This window comes from Oryctolagus cuniculus, chromosome 16 (genome assembly GCF_964237555.1).
Source record: "Oryctolagus cuniculus chromosome 16, mOryCun1.1, whole genome shotgun sequence".
Classification (NCBI taxonomy): domain Eukaryota; kingdom Metazoa; phylum Chordata; class Mammalia; order Lagomorpha; family Leporidae; genus Oryctolagus; species Oryctolagus cuniculus.
The window spans coordinates 46,170,471-46,192,496 of record NC_091447.1 but is presented as its reverse complement, the minus strand read 5'-3'; the positions used below and the strand labels follow the sequence as shown (position 1 = coordinate 46,192,496).

The 22,026-nt window shown below is 39.4% G+C and overlaps 1 protein-coding gene across 3 annotated transcripts in view; it reads left to right on the top strand.

The window, feature by feature from the left end:
- Positions 1-22,026, top strand: part of ZNF804B (zinc finger protein 804B) — a 537,977-nt gene that overhangs the window by 493,367 nt on the left and 22,584 nt on the right. The window contains exons 1-2 of one of the 3 annotated variants that reach the window (XM_051853001.2): positions 18,046-18,486; positions 20,033-20,139. The exons of the other annotated variants lie outside the window; for them this stretch is intronic. Coding sequence (XP_051708961.1) covers positions 20,137-20,139 — 3 coding nt within the window. The 5' untranslated portion in view covers positions 18,046-18,486; positions 20,033-20,136. Of the gene's footprint in view, positions 1-18,045; positions 18,487-20,032; positions 20,140-22,026 lie in introns of those variants that run through there. 3 annotated transcript variants of the gene reach the window in all.

Genomic DNA, 22,026 nt, shown 5'->3' with positions numbered 1-22,026 from the left:
AGATTGTCTAAAAATACATCATTAATCTTAGGGTTTTTTTTTAAAGAATTTTTATTTGTTTATTGAGTTACACAGAGAGAGGTGAGGCAGAGAGAGAGGGAGGGAGGGAGGTCTTCCATCCGCTGGGTCACTCCCCAATTGGCTGCAACGGCTGGAGCTGCGCTGATCCAAAGCCAGGTGCCAGGAGCTTCTTCCAGGTCTCCCACCTGGGTGCAGGGGCTCAAGCACTTGGGCCATCATCTACTGCTTTCCCAGGCCATAGCAGAGAGCTGGATCAAAAGTGGAGCAGCAGGGTCTCAAAATGGCACCCATATGGGATGCAGGGCATTAACCACTGCGCCACAGCGCCAGCCCCAATCTTAGTTTTTTTAAAAAGAAAATCTTAGTATCCCGGAGGTTTTCAAAATTTGACATTGCTGAAGACAGTATTAATAAATCAGAATGTGGTATTGAGAAGCATACAGAAATACATATGAACACACACACACACATTGCAGGATAGTGCTTCAAAAGGATCATGGGAAAATGGAATTAAAGGTCATTATAGAGCAATGGCTTAAGCCACAGCTGGCAATACCAGCATCCCATGCCCAAGCAGCACTTCAAGGCCCAATGACCCGCTTCCAATCCAGCTTCTTGATAATGTGCCTGGGAAAGGAATGGATGCTGAGCCAAGTACTGGGCTCCTGCCACCTGTGTGAGGGACCAGGCTGGAGTCATGAACCCTGGCTTCAGCCTGGCCCAGACCTGAGTGTTGCAGCCATTTGAGGAGTGAACCAGCAGATGTAATCTCTCTCTCTCTCTCCCATGCTGTCTCGGAAATAGACACTTAACAAAAGATGGGTTTCCTTTGCCCCAAAGACTGTTGAAATCCATGGATAGATTTTTTCATACAATGTATTTTCCATAAACTTTTGGAAGACCTCTCATATACTTGGATATACACACATATATTCACACACTCAACAACATAGGGCTCTTCTCTTTGAGAAAAGAAAGGGCGCATTCTTTAATAGCTGTGAAAGATAAATTGTAATATGTTGTTTGAAACAGGTGAGGTGCAAGTTAACTCTGCTGTGTTTGAATGTGCTGTAGACTGTGAAGTCAAGTGTTTGTCACTTTATTTTGCGGGGTGAGGTACTTTTTATTTCAAGTGATTTCAAACATATAAAACAGTGCTAAGACCTTTATGTATACTGAGATTGATTCACCAATTACTTACCTGATTTCTAGATCCTTGTTATTTTGTCTCTGGGGAGATACAATTTCTTTCTAATCATCTGGGTGTAAATTGGAGCCTTCATGGTCTTTAAGCCTAAATACTGCAGTGAGCGTTTTCAAAGAGTCAGGACATTGTCTTACATAAACTCAGACTTTCTAATGCCTGTATTCAAATTGCATAAACTGTATTGGTAATATTCTTTAGAGTCCTTGTTTTCTGGGTTTAGGGCCCAATCCAGTGCCAGACATCAAATTTGTTTGTATTTCTTTAATGACTCTAATCTGGAATAATACTAATCCATGCCCTGGCTCCTGCTTTTTTAGGTAAAATTAACAAACAGTAAACCACACTACTTATTCAGTTTTGACCAATGCCTTTATTTCAACTCTTTTTTTTTTTTTTTTTTTTTTTGACAGGCAGAGTGGACAGTGAGAGAGAGAGAGACAGAGAGAAAGGTCTTCCTTTGCCGTTGGTTCACCCTCCAATGGCCGCCGCGGCCAGCGCCGCGGCGCACTGTGCTGATCCGATGGCAGGAGCCAGGAGCCAGGTGCTTTTCCTGGTCTCCCATGGGGTGCAGGGCCCAAGCACCTGGGCCATCCTCCACTGCACTCCCTGGCCACAGCAGAGGGCTGGCCTGGAAGAGGGGCAACCGGGACAGAATCCAGCGCCCCGACCGGGACTAGAACCCGGTGTGCCGGCGCCGCTAGGCGGAGGATTAGCCTAGTGAGCCGCGGCGCCGGCACCCAATGCCTTTATTTCAGTCATCAGCACTACGTCAAGATAGAGGGCACCTCAGCTTTCCTTCGAGTGGAATTACAGAGTATGTTGTTTTGTGAATGACTGTGTTAGCTCAGCATGTCCTGTAACGCATCCATGCTTTGGCATATAGGAGTAGAAATAGTTCCTATTTTGTATTACTGAAAAGTATTCAATGATCTATGTACAGGAAAATCCATTTATTTACTCTGATGTCAGATCATTAGACTGTTAAAAATATTTCAAGCAGTTTTTTTTCTAAAAGTTTTATTATGTATCGTATATACATCTATACATATAAAATTTTTGAATGAATACTTTGGGCAGAATTTCTATGTGATAAGATATACTGAAGATTTTACAAAAACTTGGCAAAACTGTTTCTAAAGTGGTTGGTTCATATTATGTTCCTATAAGCCACATTGGAAGGTTGCCAGGTCAAGAAGAGGCAGTGTATGGGCAAAAAAAATCAGCAAAGTGCTTTGCCTTAGGGTTGGGATCATTTCAGAGTGACTAAGTGTGAAAATGCTGGGTTTGATGGATATGCCTCTGGCCCAGTTTCACAGGTAACACATTGCCTCTGGTCAGACTCCACAACCTTAAGTGTTAAGCCCTTCTTTCTACTTCTTTGTCTTCCAGAGTTTATGATCATCCTACATTTCTATTGTATGTAAATGTATGTTGCCATTTAAAATTCTTATCCAGTATCTTATGAGAGAATCATCTTTGTTTCCATTTGAATCACAAGCTTGACTGAGAGAATGGATATGCAGGAAAGATGATCTACTTGACAACCACCCAGGGATTATTTCAGGAATTCTATATTATATTCTATTATCAGCTTAGAAAGCCCAGGTACTAGTTATGTGGAACATGTTATTTACCCACTAAAGAATACATTTGGCTAGGTTGCAATTTAAAATAAAGTCCTCACTTTTCTTTGTTTGCCTGTTTCTTAGTTGAGGCTGTATCGATCGTTATGATGAGAGTGCTTGCTTCTTTCCCTTCCTACTATTCTTATTTCAGGTTCCCATTTAAGTTTCATTCGTGTATGCCAACTAAAAGCATTTTTAGAAGTAAGATAGCACATTTTTAAACCTTCAAAAACAAGTGTGAGTAAAAATCTTCAAAACAACAATAAAAACAAAACACAGCTCCTTCATTCAGAGTGCCTTACTGCAATTTCTCACTGTGGGAATATCTAGTTTTCTTTTTTTCTGGTTTTTTTTTTTTTTGTTTTTTTTTTTTTTTTTTTTTTGACAAACAGAGTTAGACAGTTAGAGAGAGAGAGAGAGAGAGAGAGAGAAAGGTCTTCCTTCCGTTGGTTCACCCCCTAAATGGCCACTACAGCCGGCACCGCGCCGATCCAAAGCCAGGAGCCAGGTGCTTCTCCTGGTCTCCCATGGGGGTGCAGAGCCCAAGCACTTGGGCCATCCTCCACTGCCTTCCCTGGCCACAGCAGAGAGCTGGACTGGAAAAGGAGCAACCGGGACAGAATCCAGCGCCCCAACCGGGACTAGAACCTGGGGTGCTGGCACCGCAGGCGGAGGATTAGCCAAGTGAGCCACGGTGCCGGCCAAGGGAATATCTGGTTTTCATTGTGGCTTAAACACCTCTAACCTGATTCACTGCTCTGTAACCCCCAGCTATGAAATAATGCTTTATTTTCCCCATGGGACTCAGAGTTAACTACTTCATTTCATTTCTCTTGAAAATAATATCAGTTAATTGCAATATCTAATATATGTGTGTGTGTGTATATATATATATATATATGAACATTCTCATAATACAAATAGGGGCCACTTGTTTAATTAAACCACTAATGGTCTTACTGAATTACATGCTTTGTTTTGGTTACAGACGTGTAAAGAATGCAAATAGATCCATAATTGATGAATAGTTTTCCAAAAAATAGTTCTGCTACCTACATACTCCTCATCTTGCTCCACACTGCCTCTCCTTGTAGATCAGAACACATCCTCTCCTGCCTGATTAGTTCCTTGGCCTCTGGTCTTGCATCCTTCATCCACCCTACTACCTTTTTTTAACAGCGCAGTTATGGCCATGTTGCATTTTTGCCTTCCTTGTCATATGATTGTATAATTCAAAATAAAATCTAAATTCTTTAGGCTGGCTTTGGCTTTGTAAAAGCCAAAGAAAAACCCAGCTTACTTCTACCTCATCTCTTATCCTTCCTCTCCTGTCCACCCTAACTCTGTTTGCAGCAGTATTCTAGTCATCTAAGTCCCCTTCTCTTGCCGTGTGCTTTCTCTCTGATCTGGAACACTCCACAACAGCTTTTCCCCTTCACCAAGCATGATGAGTCGGTGATATACTAGTGACTAAGGAGGGAGCTGGAGCTACTCTTAATCAGTGGTTAGCATATGTCTCTGGGAGCATCATACTGGATTCTGAAGGCAAGGAATTAGCCAACTAAGGAGAGGAGAGTGTGGTCCAGCAAGAGCATAGAGCCGGAGTTGGGAAAGATAATAGGATATTCGAGTAGCAGAAAGACGTCCACATAGCTGGAGAGCACTGGGATGAGGAGCCTGAAGGAGGGTGAAGGTGGAGAGCTATGGAGAGTGTCCGAATTGCGTGTGCTATCACAGCCCATTCATGGCCTTGGGATCCTAGGCTAATATCACTACCTCTAAGTCACTGTTAAGTTTTCATCAGATAAAAGGTTTAATATGAAAGCTGTTCTGTACTTATTGTTCTGGTTTGCTTGTGTGTGGGGTTAACAGTGAGTAGAAGTGGGAGGGGATGAGACTGGTAGCTGATATTGGCTAGAAAGTCACTGGAGGCAGAATCCAAGAAGAAGATAATGAAGGCTTGGGTGGAAGCAGTGGAGGTGGAAAAGCATTTTAAGACATGCTGTGCATTAGGGAAGTACCAATGATGGACAGAGAGCTGAAAAACATTCTTACATGTACACAGAGAATTTTACAGAATGTTTTCTACAAGTGTTTTTTTTTATTATAGTTATTTTTTCTGAATGGTAAACATGAGTTGACAAGAAACAGTAATAGATGCCTTAAGCTTACTATTCATTTATTTTGACATGTTTTACCTTATTATTCTCAATTTGGCTGATTTCTTGACGACACAAATTCTTTCATGGATCACTGAAAGATGCCTGTTATTTCTATCAAGTGAATAAAGTGGACTGCAGTAGATGCTCTTGAGAGGACAATGCACCAGCTTCCTTGTGAATTCTTACGTGCTACCAATTCCATCTCTCAAACAAAATTATAACATCATCAGGGCTTGCAATAAGAGTCATGTATAGTGGCCAAGAGAATTACCTTTGCAGTTAAAAAAATGTAGTTTGGAATATTGCCTCTGTCTCTTAATAGATGTGAGACCCAGCAAATTCTTAATCTAAGGGATGGTTTCCCATTCCAGATGGGAAAAATAATATTATCTACCCTGTCCTGCAGATCTAGCTCTAAGAATTACATGAGATCATGCATGCCAAACGTTTCCTAAGCGTTTAGTATAAATCAAGCATTGAATAAATAAGTACCAATATCTTTGTAGAAGTTTATTTTAAATGCCACAAATTTATTTGGAAAACTCATGACGTCAGATTGAACTATCAACTCAAATGTGATATATTTTAACATTATTTTTCTTCAAGGGAATTTCAAAGAGTTTGTGGGGAAAAATGGAACTAAAACATCAGTTCACTGGGGAGAAACATTTTTCGCAACCCATGCAGTTTTTTATAACATATATTTCCATGATTTTTAAAGACTCTTTTTATGTTATAATATAGAACATATAGGACCAAAACCAATATTTTATATGGTTACTATAAAATATTTGTCCACCTCTCTTGCATGGTTCTTTCCATGTTCTGCTATGCAGCACCATTGTGTATGTTCCAAACATAATTCTATGTCTGAACGTTTTCTTCTTTGCCCCATAGACAATTCCTACAGAACTTGCTCTTGTTGTCTTTTCACTGTTCATGTTCTCGTCTCTCTGCTAAATACAAGTTAAGCTACATCACTCACCCACCCCACAACAGCTAGTTGGGTACCTTCTATGACTTTGAATTCAGAGTCAGATAGTTAAGTCTGGCTTTTTTGGGTAAAGTAAAAGCAGAGATTGGCGTGCCCAGTTGAGGTCTAATGCATTCCAGAACAGAGAGAAGCAGGAGAGAGAGAGACAGAGAATGATGTTTTTGTGAGTTCAGAAGGAGACAGGGAGGCCACGTGGTCATCTATTGAAAGACAAAATATTTTCAGTTCTTGGCTTGCTTATTCTTGGTGTCATTCCATTTTGCTGGCTGTCTATAGTTCCTGGAAGCCTACATCCTTCCAGGAAGTCATTCCCAGTTTTTGTAGATTCCTGGTATTAACAAATAAACCATCTTTGTTGGGGGCTGTGTGCTATCTTCTTTCTCTTCAAACCCTCCCCTCTGTGTGAGCATTTTTCCTTTCCCTTCCACAAAACCTAACTTGATGCCTCACACAGAGCAGAGTTACCTCTGTGAAAATCTTGAATTTAAAATAGTACTGTTCAGGTACTGGATCAGACTTAAAGAGAATGTAAATTATTTTTCTTGGGGCCGGTGCTATGGCATAGCAGGTGAAGTCACCGCCTACAATGCCAACATCCCAAATGGGCTCAGATTCGAGTCTCAGCTATTCTACTTCCAATCCAGCTCTCTACTGTGGCCTGGGAAAGAAGTGGAAGAAGTCCTTGGACCCCTGCACCCATGTGGGAGACCTGGAAGAAACTCCTGGCTCCTAGCTTCAGATTGCCACAGCTCTGGCTGTTGCAGCCTTTTGGGGAGTGAACCAGCAGATGGAAGACTCTCTCTCTCTCTCCCTCTCTCCCTCTCTCCCTCTCTCCCTCTCTCCCTCTCCCTATCTGTAACTCTGCCTTTCAAATAAATACATAAACCTTTTTTTAAAAAGCAATTTAAATTATATTTAAAAACTCAGCTAGAATTTCATAAAGATCCTTGGGATTTTCTCTAAGATCCTAGACTGCGACAAGTTTGCACTGGGATCACTAAATTGAATTGAAGACTAATACGTGGCATAATGTGACATAATTGGCATATCTTAGAATGAGTCAAGGACACTGCTGGATTCAAATCTCACCCTGGTAAATAAGAGCTTCTCTGAAGCTGAATTGGATCCCAGATGTTTCCCTTTTTAGCCAGGGACAAGGCAGGTGTGTGTTCTGCTGGTAGCATGGAGACTTTCTATATTTCAGATGTCAGATCCCAAATGAACCTTTCAAGCTTTCATAGATGCCTATTTTAAACCTAAAATATATGTCAAATGGAAAACACAACTATTGCAGCAGTAGTTTTAAAGTCTTTGTCTTGTGAGGATGACCAGGCATTGATTGCCAGGGAGCTTAATGATGCTTTGTTAAGGACACGAAGAATTTATCAGAGACAAAAGTGCAGAAGTTACCAACTAGGGGTAACAGTCAGGCAACGTGGACTTCAATTAAATTATGTGGAACGAGTTGCCATTTTTACAGACCAAGTTATTCAAAATCCTTATTAAGGTTTTTCACCCGAGAATATATATGCATACATGTAATATTTACAGGGTTTGTGGAAAATTAGACAACTGAGGTAATGGACTTCACATAATACCTGGCATGTAAAAAATACATAATTCATATTGGCTATTGTAGTTTTGTTGTAGGAATCATTTTAGACAGATTTTCATTGGTTTTCACTTGTTCCCTAGTTCCAATAAGAACTGGATGTAAAAGACTATGAAATTGCATGTTTGATAAAATTACATTTATAAATAAATGGTGTGTGAACATTAAAAGGACAAACACCAATATTTTAAGAGATCTTTGACAATAAATAATTGTGAATATTTTTAGTTCCTGTAACTTGTGCACATGCATGTTCCAAAAATCTATGTTAATCAAGACAGTCTTGATGCTGGCCTCATCTTGGATTAAACTTTAGAAGGGTTTCTTCTTGACTATATTACATTGCTTTGAGATCCCTTTATTTAGATCATTTATCTTTGTCAACTTGCCATGGTAAATTTTTTTTCTTCCCCTTTGAGATGTGAATTTTCTACAATCCACAAATGTCTTTCTCAAGGATCTGGGAGCCATCCCTGTGAAATTGTAATCATGGGGGCTATTGGGTTTCCATCTCAGAATCTCTGTGGGAGTATAGGAGACCAGTTTAATGAGTGACGGTTAGCAAACACAGTCGGCCTAATCACATTGATGGACTTCTCTCAGAACACCTTCCGATACTTTACCTTTAGCTCTCACCGGTCTTAAAAATTCTGCCTTTTCTTTCAGTGGAATTGAGTTTCATTTCTCTCCCCTTTTGCAGCGGACTCTCTCCTTTATTGCAAGAGTCTTGATAAAGTGTCTCTGTTACATTAAAGATTAAAAAGAAGATATAACAGGTGTGTGTGTTTGTGTGTGTGTGATTCAGAGTGTTGGCTGGAAGAGCTAAGGAGGAACTGAAGTCTACTTTCTTTGAAGTGATTGCCTTCACACTTGTTTCTTAATGACAGTGTATTTCTGCAGAATCTGCTAATTTTATTTATTTATTTTGAAAGAGTTACAGACAGTGAGAGAGAGAGAGAGAGAAAGGTCTACCTTCAATTGTTTTACTCCCCAAATGGCTGCTACAGCCAGCTCTTCGCCGATCCAAAGCCAGGAGCCAGGTGCTTCTTCCTGGTCTCCCACGTGGGTGCAGGAGCCCAAGCACCTGGGCCATCCTCCACTGCCTTCCTGGGCCACAGCAGAGAGCTGGCCTGGAAGAGGAGCAACCAGGACTAGAACCTGGTGCCCATATGGGATGCCGATGCCACAGGCAGAGGATTAACCAAGTGAGCCATGGTGCCGGCCCCAGAATCAGCTAATTTTAAACAGTTGGCTGTGTGGACACAGTGGGGTATCCGTTCCAGAAACTTAGCAGCTTCTAATTTTCTTTTTTAAGATTTATTTATTTATTTATTTGGAAGGCAGATTTACAAAGAGGCAGAGATAGAGATCTTCCATCTGCTGGTTCGCTTGTCAAATGGCCCTAACAGCCAGAGCTGGGCCAATCCGAAGCCAGGAGCGAGGTGCCTCTTCCCGGTCTCCCACGTGGTTGCAGGGGCCCAAGGACTTGGGCCATTTTCTACTGCTTTCCCAGGCCACAGCAGAAAGCTGGATCAGAAGTGGAGCAGCAGGGTCTCCAACCAGTGCCCATATGGGATGCCGGCACTACAGGTGGCAGCTTTTACCAGCTATGCCACAGCGCCGGCCCTGCTAACTTTTTCTAAAGCACAGACTTCCAGTACAATTCCAAGTCCTCATTGGATATTAATTTATAGACTGGCATTTGGCAAAAGGCGTGGGTGGCTTCATCTTACCTGAGTCTGGTTTTCCTATAAGTAAAAAAGAAAAGGAAAAATACTCTGCAAAGAAGTTCAGAATTTGAAATGGAAAAGGACATAAAACCTTTTCACTTGGAAAGATTGTCTTCACTGGCATCCAATGACTTGGTTCTGTGTCTTGTTGTCTGAGCACCATTTGTGAAATAATGATTATGACACCTTTAACCCATACTTTGTTGTGACGTTTCCAGATATTAGTGCGTGCTTGCACTTTTATACCCTTGCACTGATATCTTTTATGCTTAATACTTTCCTGTCCTCCTTGTTTCACATGCACTCTGGTACTATTATGTGATTATTCTTCTTAACTATGTTAGTGCAGCACAGGAAGGACACATTGGCCACCAGCCTACTTGATATGAATATGTTAACAGAGTCTGTAATGATGTCCTTTGGGCATATTAGAGGATTTTGTCTATGAATATGACAAGAACAGGATCACATATTGATTTGGGATTAAGCAATTGGTACATGATGTGGGAAAAGTAAAGAGGCTGTGTTAATATGGAAGAAGGGTAGTTGGGTTGGTTTTTGGATGAAAATAGGGTACCTGTCATAAAGCCCATTTCTAAAATGATTTGCTATTCTTCCTTTTGTTTCTTTTTTTCCCCAGAAACCTTTTATTTAATGAATACAAACTTCATATATTTCATAATTACAACTTTAGGAACATGGTGATTCTCCCCACTAGCATAAATTTGGTTGCATGTGTTAATATTTGCTTCATTATTTATGCAAATAATTTCCTGTTGTTGGACTACCAGATACTTTTCAGTTGTTTTCTTTATAATAAACATAAAAATTTTGCTTTTTCAAGAAATAAAGGCTATGCTGATAAACTTCAATCAGCAGATTATTTTGTGTATTAGTTTTTGTTAGACTTATGCTACCAATTTTTGAAGAGGATATTTTTAATTCTACTTAGATTTATTTAATTCTACTTAGATTTATTTAAAGATCCACATGATAACTGTTTATCCAAGGTTTACATCTACCTATATGTGAATAAAGATTGTGATTTTTTTTATGGTATCCATCTGTATTCTAATACTTAGCAATACAACTAAATCCTAGATGTCTTTGGGAAAATTAAAATGTGTGATCGCCTTAAATTACTACTTCTAAAATATTTAATAATTGTTTGTCCCAATTTTCAATTAGCAAAGTTAATACAATTTAGGGAATTTGTTCTAAAATAAACAAGAGGTAAAGAAAACCATTAAATAAATAGCAGCTGATAGCTGAGTTATCCAAACAAATTTCATCTCCAAGCATAATTTGCCTCTGATCAGCAAACAACTCAGATGTCAAAGAAGGTGATTGGTACTTGAATTACAAATTTTGCTGAATAGCATAATTGTGTAATACCTAATTCTCCTAATACACTGGTATAGATACAGGTGTAATGGCAGCAGAGAAAATATTACCTTGGTTCTTTGTCTCAAATGGAAGAATTTGCAAGTGGACAAGGCAGACAGAAAGCATTTTAAAGTATTTAAAATAAGATTTCTTAGAGACCTCAGGCCACAGTGGCCTGGGCGGGGGCGGGGCTCCAAAAAAGGGCAAACCCAAAGGGGCTGGTGGAATGGGGTTTTTAAGCACAGTTTTGAGGAAGAAAAAACTAGACAATCAAGATGACATTGTTACAAGGCAAGGACAAAACCCACCAAAAGACCTGATCTGTAATCTTATTTAGAGGGGTGGACAGGTAACTTCTTTTTACAATAATCTATGAGCACAGAGGAATGGAGTCACCACTCCCTTGCTAGTCTCATGGTAAAATTAGAAATTCCTAAGAGCTGGGCAGGCACTTTTGACCTTGCTAAAGGTAAATTTGGGGCAAAGCAAGCATTTGTACCCTAATTTTCCACCAGGACCACCCTGACTCCCTATTAACCAGGGTGACTGCACACAGATCTTGCTGGTATTCTTCTGAGATGCTGAGTGTGGAAGCAGGTCAAATACCTCATGAAGAAATAGCAAAGAACCCCACGATATTTTCACCTGGACCTCATGTCCTGCCCATGACCTTGCCTATGGCTCACTCCACTTTTATCCTACCCCATCCTTATTTCTGCTTTACTTGGACTCGTAGTTTTGAATTTTAATTGTAGTTGCTTAAAATGTCTTCACTTCAATTGACTCCCCTTTTACTTTTTTCTAGACATATTAAAAGCCATGCCATTCCGTGGCTTTGAGGAGATAAATAAAGTCTGAGGGCCGCTGATTCTTTATGGTATTGAGTTTGGTGAATTCTGCTCTGTAGCAAAATATTCCTTAAGACTGGCACAGAAAAATGATGCGGTAGATGCTCTCTGATTTTGTTTTCAGTCAACTTTCAGGACTGACTGTGAGGAAGAGACTTAAATTAAGAAAATATAGTTTGTGGCAAGGGTTATACTTTGTGTATCAATCCCCAAAATAATCAGTCACAAAATTTCAGTAGGGGTTAAGAACAAGGACTCAGGAATTAGATTTTTTTTCTAAACTCAGTTCCATCAAAATATTAAAAGGAACAGCCTTTCTTCCAATGTGTAACTATGTCTGAGAGATGCATTTCTAGAAGTGGAATTCTGAGTCAGAGTGTAGAAGTGTACCTGCTGTTATCAAGTTACATGTAATAGGTTTGCACAAGTTGCAGTCCCAAGGATAGTGCATGAGGGCCAGGTGTTTGGCAAGGCAGTGAAGACGACACCTGGGACATCCTCACCCAATATTGGTGTCCTGGCTCTGCCTGTGATGCCAGCTTCCTCCTAATATGCCTCCTTGGGAAGCAGCAGTGACGGCTCAAGTCCTTGGGTTCCTGCCACACATGTGGGAGACTCAGATTGAGTTCCAGGCTCCAAGCTTCATATATTGTGGATATCTGGGGAGTTATTCAGGGATGGAAGATCTCTATCTGCATGTGCCTTTCTCTCTTTCTGCCTTTAAATGCATTAAATAGGTAAGAAAAAATAAAGAAATATAGTGCATATGCTTATCTCTTCATCCTCTGAATATTACTAGGAATTATAAACCATTATGACTCTATTACTTCGGTAATTAAAAACATGAGATCTCTGATATGTATGTTTTATTTCCTTATGAGTGAGAGTATCTTATTTTTAGAATCAAAATAATTCTAAGCATACTTTCTTAGTACTTTGTGTTGTATTTCAACACAAATGTCATGAAATACACAATCATGCATGTAGTATTAGGAAAAGTATAGCCATAACCAAAAATATCCTTATGTAATAATAATTATAAAACAGTGAATTGTATTCTTCACATTTTTAAACATTTTATTTATTTATTTGAGAGGTAGAGTTACAGACAGTGAGACGGAGAGATAGAAAGGTCTTCCATCCACTGGTTCACTTCCCAAATAGCCACAATGGTGGAGCTGCATCGATCCAAAGACAGGAGCCAAGTACCTCTTCCTGGTCTTCCACACAGGTGCAGGGGCCCAAGCACCTGGGCCATCTTCTACTACTTTTTGAGGCCATAGCAGAAAGCTGAATTAGAAGAGGAACAGCCAGGACTAGAACCAGTGCCCATATGGGATGCAGGCGCCACAGGCAGAGGATTAACCTACTGTGCCACGGTGCCAGCCCCAACATTCTTCACATTTTTAAGTCAATTAAATGCAGTGCAACTTATTCAGTGTTGTAGAAAGTTAAAAATTTTGAAGTATGTTGTCACTTTAAAATATGAATTTGATATTAGTTGCAATATATTCATTTAGTACATCTTCTCAAGAAGTTTGTGTAATCATTAAAATAAAGAATTATAAAATCCTGTTTTTTGAGTATTAGCAAAGCATGTTGGTATTTTAAATAATATTAATCTTAAAATAGTGTATTTCTAATCAAATCATTTGTTTTTCACGGAGACACTTATCATTGAAAAAATAACAACTGTGGCCTATAGAAGTATCTTTTGTTTATAATCCAGAAAAGTAGAAACTTAAAAGTAAAATCTGCTGGGGCTGGAACTGTGGCTTAACAGGTTAAGCTGCTGCCCGCAATGCCAGCATTCCATATGGGTGCTGGTTTGAGTGCTGGCTGCTCCACTTCTGATCCAGCTCCCTGCTAATGTGCCTGGGAAAGCAGCAGAAGATGGCCCAAGTCCTTGGGCCCCTGCACTCACATGGGAGACCTCAGTGAAGTTCCTGGCATTGGCCTAGCCCAGTTCTGGCTGCTGTGGCCATTGAGGGAGTGAACCAGTGGGTGGAAGCTTGCTCTCTCTTTTTCTCTTTCTCTCTCCTCTAACTTTGCCCTTTGAATAAATAAAAAGTAAATTTTTTAAAAAGTAAATTCTGCTGTAAAAACACAACACAGTCTATTGAAGAAAGGGAATCAAGTATTGAAGTAATGGAGATGATGCTTACACAGCCTTGCCTAATAATCCTTTCTTTTCAAACATACTGTTGGCTGCAACCTTAGTTATCAAGGCTCCTGCCATTAGCAGTCAGACATATGACTTAAGTTTTCTGCAATCAACTCAATAAATGGAGTTACACTTCTAAACAACAAAACCAGAATGGAAGTATTGAAAAGGATTTATGATCAGTGCTAGTGCACGGGAAAAACTGAGTATTATTCAGCTGTGATACTCTTTCCTCTTGGATACCCAGATATTTCTAACTTAATTACATCTTCCTTACTGCTTTGGTCAGTAGTCCCTTCACGCAAAGACGGGCAAGGCATTAGAAAAGACCACAAATCTTGCATCTGCCTGATGCAGTGTTTTGTGAGAAATGCTGGTGGCATGCTGGGAATAAGAAATGATTCAGTTTGTTGAGTTTTCAAAATTAGCTGTGCATTTGATAGCTCCATGGGATCTTATTGAGTGAGAATATCCAGGACTTGTTTTGGTAACAAAATGAAGCTTGATTCAGTCAAACTCCCTCAGGAAGTTGGGCATATGAAAGCTAAGTCAGCATTCTAATAGAAATTCTAAATGACTCATCATATGCATTCTGGACATTCAAATTTATTATTATCAGTTAAATAAAACTGACATTTTCTCAATAGAGTTGCCTCTTTCTTTCACCATTATCTACTCTTCCACTTTGTCATTCACCTGGCTCTTTCTCTTGGGGAAATAGCCCATGAGGTGTGTAAATATGGAGCAAATTGTCTTTCTCATCATGAACTAGGAAAAGTCGGTTCACCAACGAGGTTTGACAGACTTCTGGAAAGACTCAGGGAGTCTACAGGGTGGCGGTCCAGGCCCTAAGGTCTCTGTTGCAAGGACTCAACTTCAACAACAGGGAGTAGCTGTGTTCCAACAACACGTTACTTACCAAAACAGGCTAAGGGCTGGAGTTATGTTGACTCCTACTTGTCATGTATGTGCCTATGTGAGTAACAGATTCCAAACCGTTTGTGAGTTAATTAGTAATTTTAAATTATGGACCTGGAGCACAGTGATCTGGAAACCACTCCATCCTGTTTCACTGCCCTGTGGAGGGGAATTTTAGATCAGAAAAAAGCAGACAACTTGGTTGACCACCAACGGCAGCCATTGCTCTGACAGCATTCAGCCTGTCACTGGGACAGACTCTGCCAGGCATTCATTCAGTATCCATCCCACCCTCTCTCCTTACTTTTAAAACCTGGATCTATTTTGAGAGATGGTCATATGTGAGTACACAGCTAAGAATCAGATTTCTTCATGCTATTCACTTAAATGTCAACAGCATGTGACATCCCTCCAGAAATGATACATGGGCAGACAGCTACTCAGTTCAGCTTTCAAAACACATATGTTTAAAGCCTAATGAAAAAAGAAAGGATAGAGTCAGCTTTTGCCCTTAGCCCTGAGTCTTTTTTCCTACCTGGAATGCAGTTTTTAAGAACTGCCCAATGTTTCTCAGGTCTATTGCTCCTTGAGGATAAAGCCGCACATTTAAGTTGGAGGGAAGTGAGAGCTGGAAGAAGACTAAGGTTTGCAGTCCCTCAAGGAGGTATAATCTCCCTGGAGTGCTTGAAGGCTCACTCTTGGTTATAAACCTTATTTGATTAAGCAACTTAAGACATGTTTCAAATATGCATAGCTCAACTCAATACTATCTTCAAGTTTAAAATGGTATCTCTACTTATCAAGTAAGAGTAACAGGATCCAACATTCAGACCTACACCAGAATCTGATTTCGTTAATTTCTTGTTTCTGTTCCTGTCTCTAACAGTTTCTCCTCATTGACAGTTCTATTCCAGAATCCCCTTTAGGGAAGAAATTGTGGAACTCTCCAAACCACTTCTCCTGTATGTAGAGTCTTAGTTTGCAGCCATGTTCAGATGAAATACTTCTGGCTTGCAATATTCTCAGCAGGCATCCCTGACCCTAAACTAGGGTTTAAAAGAGTGGGAGGATGAAGTAGAAATTGCAAGAGCTCTTAAAAATCAATATAATGTCAGGTTGTCCAAGATACCAAAATACAAGAAATTACTCTTAAAGAAACAGTGGGGTAGCTGGGTCAGAGTGCAGGAGGTCAAGTTCTTTTTATGAACTGAGCAGGTAGGATGTGATCAGGAAGCAGCGGCGCACCTGGAAAGCCGTGTGTGGGAGTAGATAATAGCCTGCAAGATCAAGATGGCCTCCTGCAGGAACTGCACAACCTCCTGGGAGGACTCGGCGAGCCAGAGGAGTCTCTTAAGATTTTCTTTAAAAACTCTTGGGGCCAAGTGCAAAATGCTTCTTGCCTAGAACTTCTCTACAAAGAAGGTGATTCATTATCCTGATGGTTAAAAGTAAATAACCAGCTGATTCCTTCACCATGTTGGACTAGAGATAGAAATGGGCCTCACTCCCTCCAAAAAAAAGCCTGCACAATTCTCTGACCTCTGCACAATGAGTTTTGGAAGCTGTTTGAAACTTTTTAAATTTTATTTATAGAAAGAAAATGGATTTCATGTATTTCACATACACAGTTTTAACAACAATACTTCCCTTCCTCTCTAACCTCCTCCCTCCTTCCTTTCACACTTTTATGTTTTCGATGACATACTTTCAACTTCATAATCACAGGGTTAATCCTCCACTAAATAAAGAAGACAACAAGTAGTAAGTAGGAAGTCCTCAGGAGTATAGACAAGGGCTGTAAATCATCAAATCTCCAAATGTCTGTCATTCATGTGCTGTTTTTTAACTCAATACTGCCCTGTATGCATGTGATCTGATCTAGAAGTGTTTTTAAAGGTCAGAGAAATGAAAAAAATGACCTGAGTTATGTTGTTTTAAAATGATTAGTTTCTGATACTAGACCATAAGAATGTATAACGTTAATGGTGAAAATCTTTTTTTTTAATTTTTCAATGTAATTTGAATTTTAAACCCTGTTGCTTGAGGAAAGGTCTGGATTTTTATGGTCTATAAGCTTTCTTTGTTTTCCACATAGCACTTGTTCTCTGTGGTCTAAATTGTGATGAAATGCCAAATTACTTTTTCCTAAGGTCTTATTACTGTTAGTCTGATCAAACGTTTACTCAAGACATAAGCTTTCATTACTGTATTTGTTCATTTCAGAAACACCTGCTGTTTTACTCATTGCCAAGGTAACTGGTGTTGATGGAGTTATTAGTTATATCCTCTATTCATGTAATTTCATGGTCCTGGCTTGTCCAAGCCCAGCTGGCTGACCATTAGCAATTAAATTTAGGGTCCAAGGACTGGTGCTGCAGTGCAGTAGGCTAAGCCTCTGCCTGCAGCGCCAGGATCCTACATGGGCACTGGTTCGAGTCCCGGTTGCTCCTTTTTCAGTTAAGCTCTCTGCTATGGTCTGGGAAAGCAGTGGAAGATGGCCCAAGTGTTTGGGCTCCTCCACCACTGTGGAAGACCTGGAATAAGCTCCTGGCTCCAGATCAGCCCCACTCCATCCATTGCATTCATCTGGGAAGTGAACCAGCAGATGGAAGACCCTTCTCTCCATCTCTCCCTCTCTCTGTCTGTAACTCTACCTCTCAAATAAACAAAATCTTAAAAATTTAGAGTCTAGAAAATCATACTCTGGGCCCCCTTGTAATGCTTTCAACATCACACATCTAAGCAGGAGGACTGCGGCAGAGTGTGCAGCCCCAGAGTTGTTACTTCTCTCCCTCTCTGAGCTTGCTTGTCGCCTGCTGGTCCTGGGAGCAGTCACTTCAGAGGGAATTTGCTCAAGTTGTGTTCTACCAGGAAAGGCAGGGGACTCACCCCTGTTAGTACCCCAAAGTGTAGTTTTTGACATGGGAGACCTCAAGATATTTTAGTTTATTTTACCATCTGTTTGTATGGCTACCAGATTATGCTTTGCTTGCAATATAATATTTTACATAAAGTCTCATTTCAATGTAGAGAATTCTTCTGAGAAATAATGAGTATTTTCCAATATCATTTCTTTTATGTTTCTTAATGGTACTTTTGTTCAAATTACAGCCTGTCCTAATTTACGTTGTTATTAATGAGCTATAAATGTCTTCCAAATCATTTTGAAGGGCACATTTCCAAACTTAGAGCAATATTTCAGAACATGGTAAACGTTCATTTCACAAAATTTAAAGTATTATCAATGGGATTCTGCATAGACTTCTGATTTTTCCTTATTAGGAAGATTAGACATTCTGTTTTCAAGTCTCAATTCACAGATAGTTTTTTTTTGTTTTGTTTTGTTTTTTTTTTTTTTTTTTTTTTGGCATGAAGGGAGTCTTTTGTTTGGTTGTGGATCAAGTCATTTAACCTTCTGTATGTGTGTTTCTTCGTCTCCAAAATGAGGTTAATAATTTTGACCTTTTGCTGTGGAGTTTCCTCTGGAGTAAAGAAAAACATCAATGCCTGTAAGCAGGCCAGGATCTGTGGATGAGAAGTGCAGCGATGGAAAGAGTTATTCTATGAGAGAGGGGAGCAGTGGATACGCTTGACTACATGCACTTCCCACGTGCACTGTGCTCCAGTGAAGCTGAACAAGGGTGGTTTCTGGGGTGGGCGGGCGTTCATGTGCAGGTCTGGATTGGTAAGCAATGATAGAGGCAGTATTGCTATTCCAAACACACATCGACTTACTGACCTGATCAATTTGCTTCTTCATTTATTTATTCACAGCTGAATTCCACTTGCAATGCATGTGCCAAGCATTCTTGCTAGCAGGTAGGGAAATAAAGCTTGCTTAGCATGTGCTTTTAAAATGAAGTCAAGAAGAAAATTAAATTGCAGATATTTCATAAACGTATTTTAGTGAGTATGCTATTAGAAGCCTTATGTCACTTGCAACTGAGAGGAATCAAATGCTTTGTGAAAGCTGAGAATATAGTGAACCAGACCTCAGCATCAGCCTTTTATGGCATTGCTTTTGATCTGGGCAAAGACTATGCCAACTCTGCATTCTCCAGAAATATGAAGATATCTGCTTTGCTATCTCTATTTTAATACAAGAACATGAACTAGACAAGCCTTCCACTTCACACTTGTATACTTCTGTGAAAGTAATACTAGTCAATCCTTCATCCACGTTCCTGATTAAATTCGGAACTGTCCAACTTTCGTAAGATCTGGTCATACAGTTAATAAGAAAATCTGTTAATTGGAAGGTTTGTATTAGGCTGCTCTGCTGGTTGCTTTTTAAATTTCTTTTTTGGAATTCAGAGGTCTTACAAGGATGCTTAAAGAAATCCATGGAAAGTGGAATTAGAAGATCAGTTTATTTTGGTGCAAATTTCAAAAAGTTCATGGAAAAAATGCCTACTATGAAAAAACATATATAGGTTTCAAAATTTTTTTGCACCAAAATAAACTTTTCTTAAAAATATTTATTTGAAAGTTGTGAAGAGATAAGAGAGATATCTTCAACCTACTGGTTCACTCTCCAGATGGCTGCAGTAGCCAGTTTGAAGCCAGGAATCAGGAGCTTCATCTGGGTCTCCCCCAGGAGGGGCAGGGGCACACACACTTGGGCCATCTTCCACTGCCTTTCCCGGGCCATTAGCAGGGAGCTGGATCAGAAGTGGAGCAGCCAGGATGAGAAATGACCTCCATAGGGGATGCTGATGTCGCAGTTGGCTGCTCCTCTACCTGCTATACCACATTGCTGGCCCCTAAACTTATCTTTTAATTTCATTTTCCATGAAATGTTTAAGAAAGCAATCCTAGAACTAGAACACAGTCCTTCATGCTAAATTATGCTTTATGCCAAAACTGATCTTAATCACTCTCAAATATATAAGCTTGTGGAATGTTTAATACATAATATATCCCACTGATTTCCCTTTGGTGAGAGATCTCCAACTGTACATTTTGTTAAGCCTAAGAAATAAAGGTTATATTTTCATGCTTGAAAAAAATCCATTTTTAGTAGTGTTAAAACTCAGTGTCAAAATTAAAAGAGAATTTATCTAAGAAAATCTTAATACCAAATTATGCTTTAATTCTTATAATTATATTTGGTACTGACATATAATTTTGGATTGTCAGAAAAGATATATGTTTTGATTAAAAATATAAATTTAAGGTTTCCTATTGTCAATTTTATGTAAAATTATTCTTACTTGTCTTAAATTCTTAGGCTCAAATTCAAAAGAAGGCAAATGAAGAAATACGTAGCCTGCTTCCTTTTTCTATCTTCTCCTCTGAAAAAATCTGCACTTACCTGTCTTGTAAAGCTCTCTAAATTAAAACCACCCAAACAATCTGCTTTCAGGAGATGATTAATCAACACCTCTTCCTGGAACCTCGTGGGAATGACTCAGCTGCCCCCTACTCATCCTGCTTCCCAGAGTTCCACAGTATCTAACCAGTCCTTACATGGTAAAGTTCCTACAATTGAGTTGCTGGACATTTGCTATCTAGCAGGTGCTTTGCTAAATTATTTATCATACCCAATACAAATAATACTATGAAATCTACAACATAGATGCAGAAGTTGACAAGTTTACAAATATACAAACTAAATTTAGGGATTATTGAGTTACTTTTATAAGGTAGCAGAGTCTCACAACTAGTGAGTGAAAGGAACAAGAAGCTACCCTGCCTTCCTCAGTCTCCTCTCAGAAATATCAAGCTCTTACTTGTTCTTATTGTTCTTCCTGAGCTACTGATGAGTAAGTTATTACTGTGCTAGCATTTTTAAACCAACTAATTAATTGTCATCTATAAATTATACTTATGCATTGGGTTATGAACAGTATGCTAGTTTAGACATCTGAAGTTCCGAAGATTATGAGATTTTTCTTTTCAAGATATAGACACAAATAAGAGGCAGGCATTTAGCACAATGATTCATATTGGAGTACCTAGGTTCAAATCCTGGCTCTGCTTCTGCTTCCTGCTAACAGGAAACAGCAAGTGATGACTTAAGTTGTTGGCTCTCTGCCACCCACATGGGAAACCTACAAGTTCTCAGTTCCAAGCTTTGCCATGACCTAGTTCTAACGGTTGCAGTCATTGGGACAGTAATCCAGAGGATGGAAGATATCGCTTGGTTTCTCTGCCTTTTATATAAGTGATAATAAATATATTTTAGAGAGAGAAAATCTAGCATTCTCTTAGCTTTGTGTTTATCATACTATATGATGATTTTATATCACAAACATTGGTTTTGACTTTAATGTTACCCAGTAAAGTCGGCTTTAGTGGAATTTTTGGGCATACTGGTAGTGCAATCATTCTTAACGTACTATTAAATGAGTCACTGCTAAACAAGAAGTGAGATTGGAGACATGACTAACTACAACAGCAGCAGCTACCCAGAGAGCCGTGTCCCTGTGTCAAGGCATCTAAGCCCAAAAGACTTCCTAAATGGTCATGCAGTAGCAGTGCTGTATCCATCGGGAAATTAACCAAAATCTGTACTTCCGTGGTGAAAATATGCACTCTGCAAAGAAAGCTGTTTTGTCTTAGGCAAACACAAATTCTAGTGAGGATACACTGAATTACGTCTCTTCTCCACCTTAGAAATTATTTAGAAACAAAAAGTAAACAGTTCTGTTCAACTATGTCTCTGTGTATATCACCAAAAATATTAGATTCTTTCAAAATAAAAACTAAGTATTTGCTATCACATTGATTTCTGTTGGTCTCCATGCTACTGAGAGATCCATATTCTGGGTCTCAAAGGTGGTTGTGGAGAAGGGGCTAGTAAAAATAATATATGGTTAGAAATATGTTCTTCCTAACGTTATAAGGGAATATATTTCAACTTTTATAGAACTTTAATAGAGTCACTCTTCTTCTCAATTTCCCTAAATTTACCACCATCTCTGAGTCTCATCATACTAATACTTAATACACAGTGTCAACAGACCCTGAATTGGAAATGGCAACCTATAAATTCTGTGGGCCACTGTGCAAGCATTCCTTTACCATAATATATCCAAAGATAAACAATCTGAGATTTCAGCTTTGATCAAATTTGTGAGATTTTTATATAACTAATAAGAATAAGTATGTATGGTAACATATGATTTCCCTTGTAACTACAAAGCAGGCTCTATAGTCTAACAGACTGACTTGATGCAAGAGAGAGGATGTGGGTTAATCCCTCAAGACTTTTAAGATTTTATCTCACTATATACAGAGGTTTCAAAATATTCCAGCTTAAAATCCATTCAACTTCTAGCTTGTGTTCTTTTCTTTTTACTTTATTTCAGACATAGAGCCATTGGGGGGCGGGGGGAGACAGAAGAGAAAGGTCTT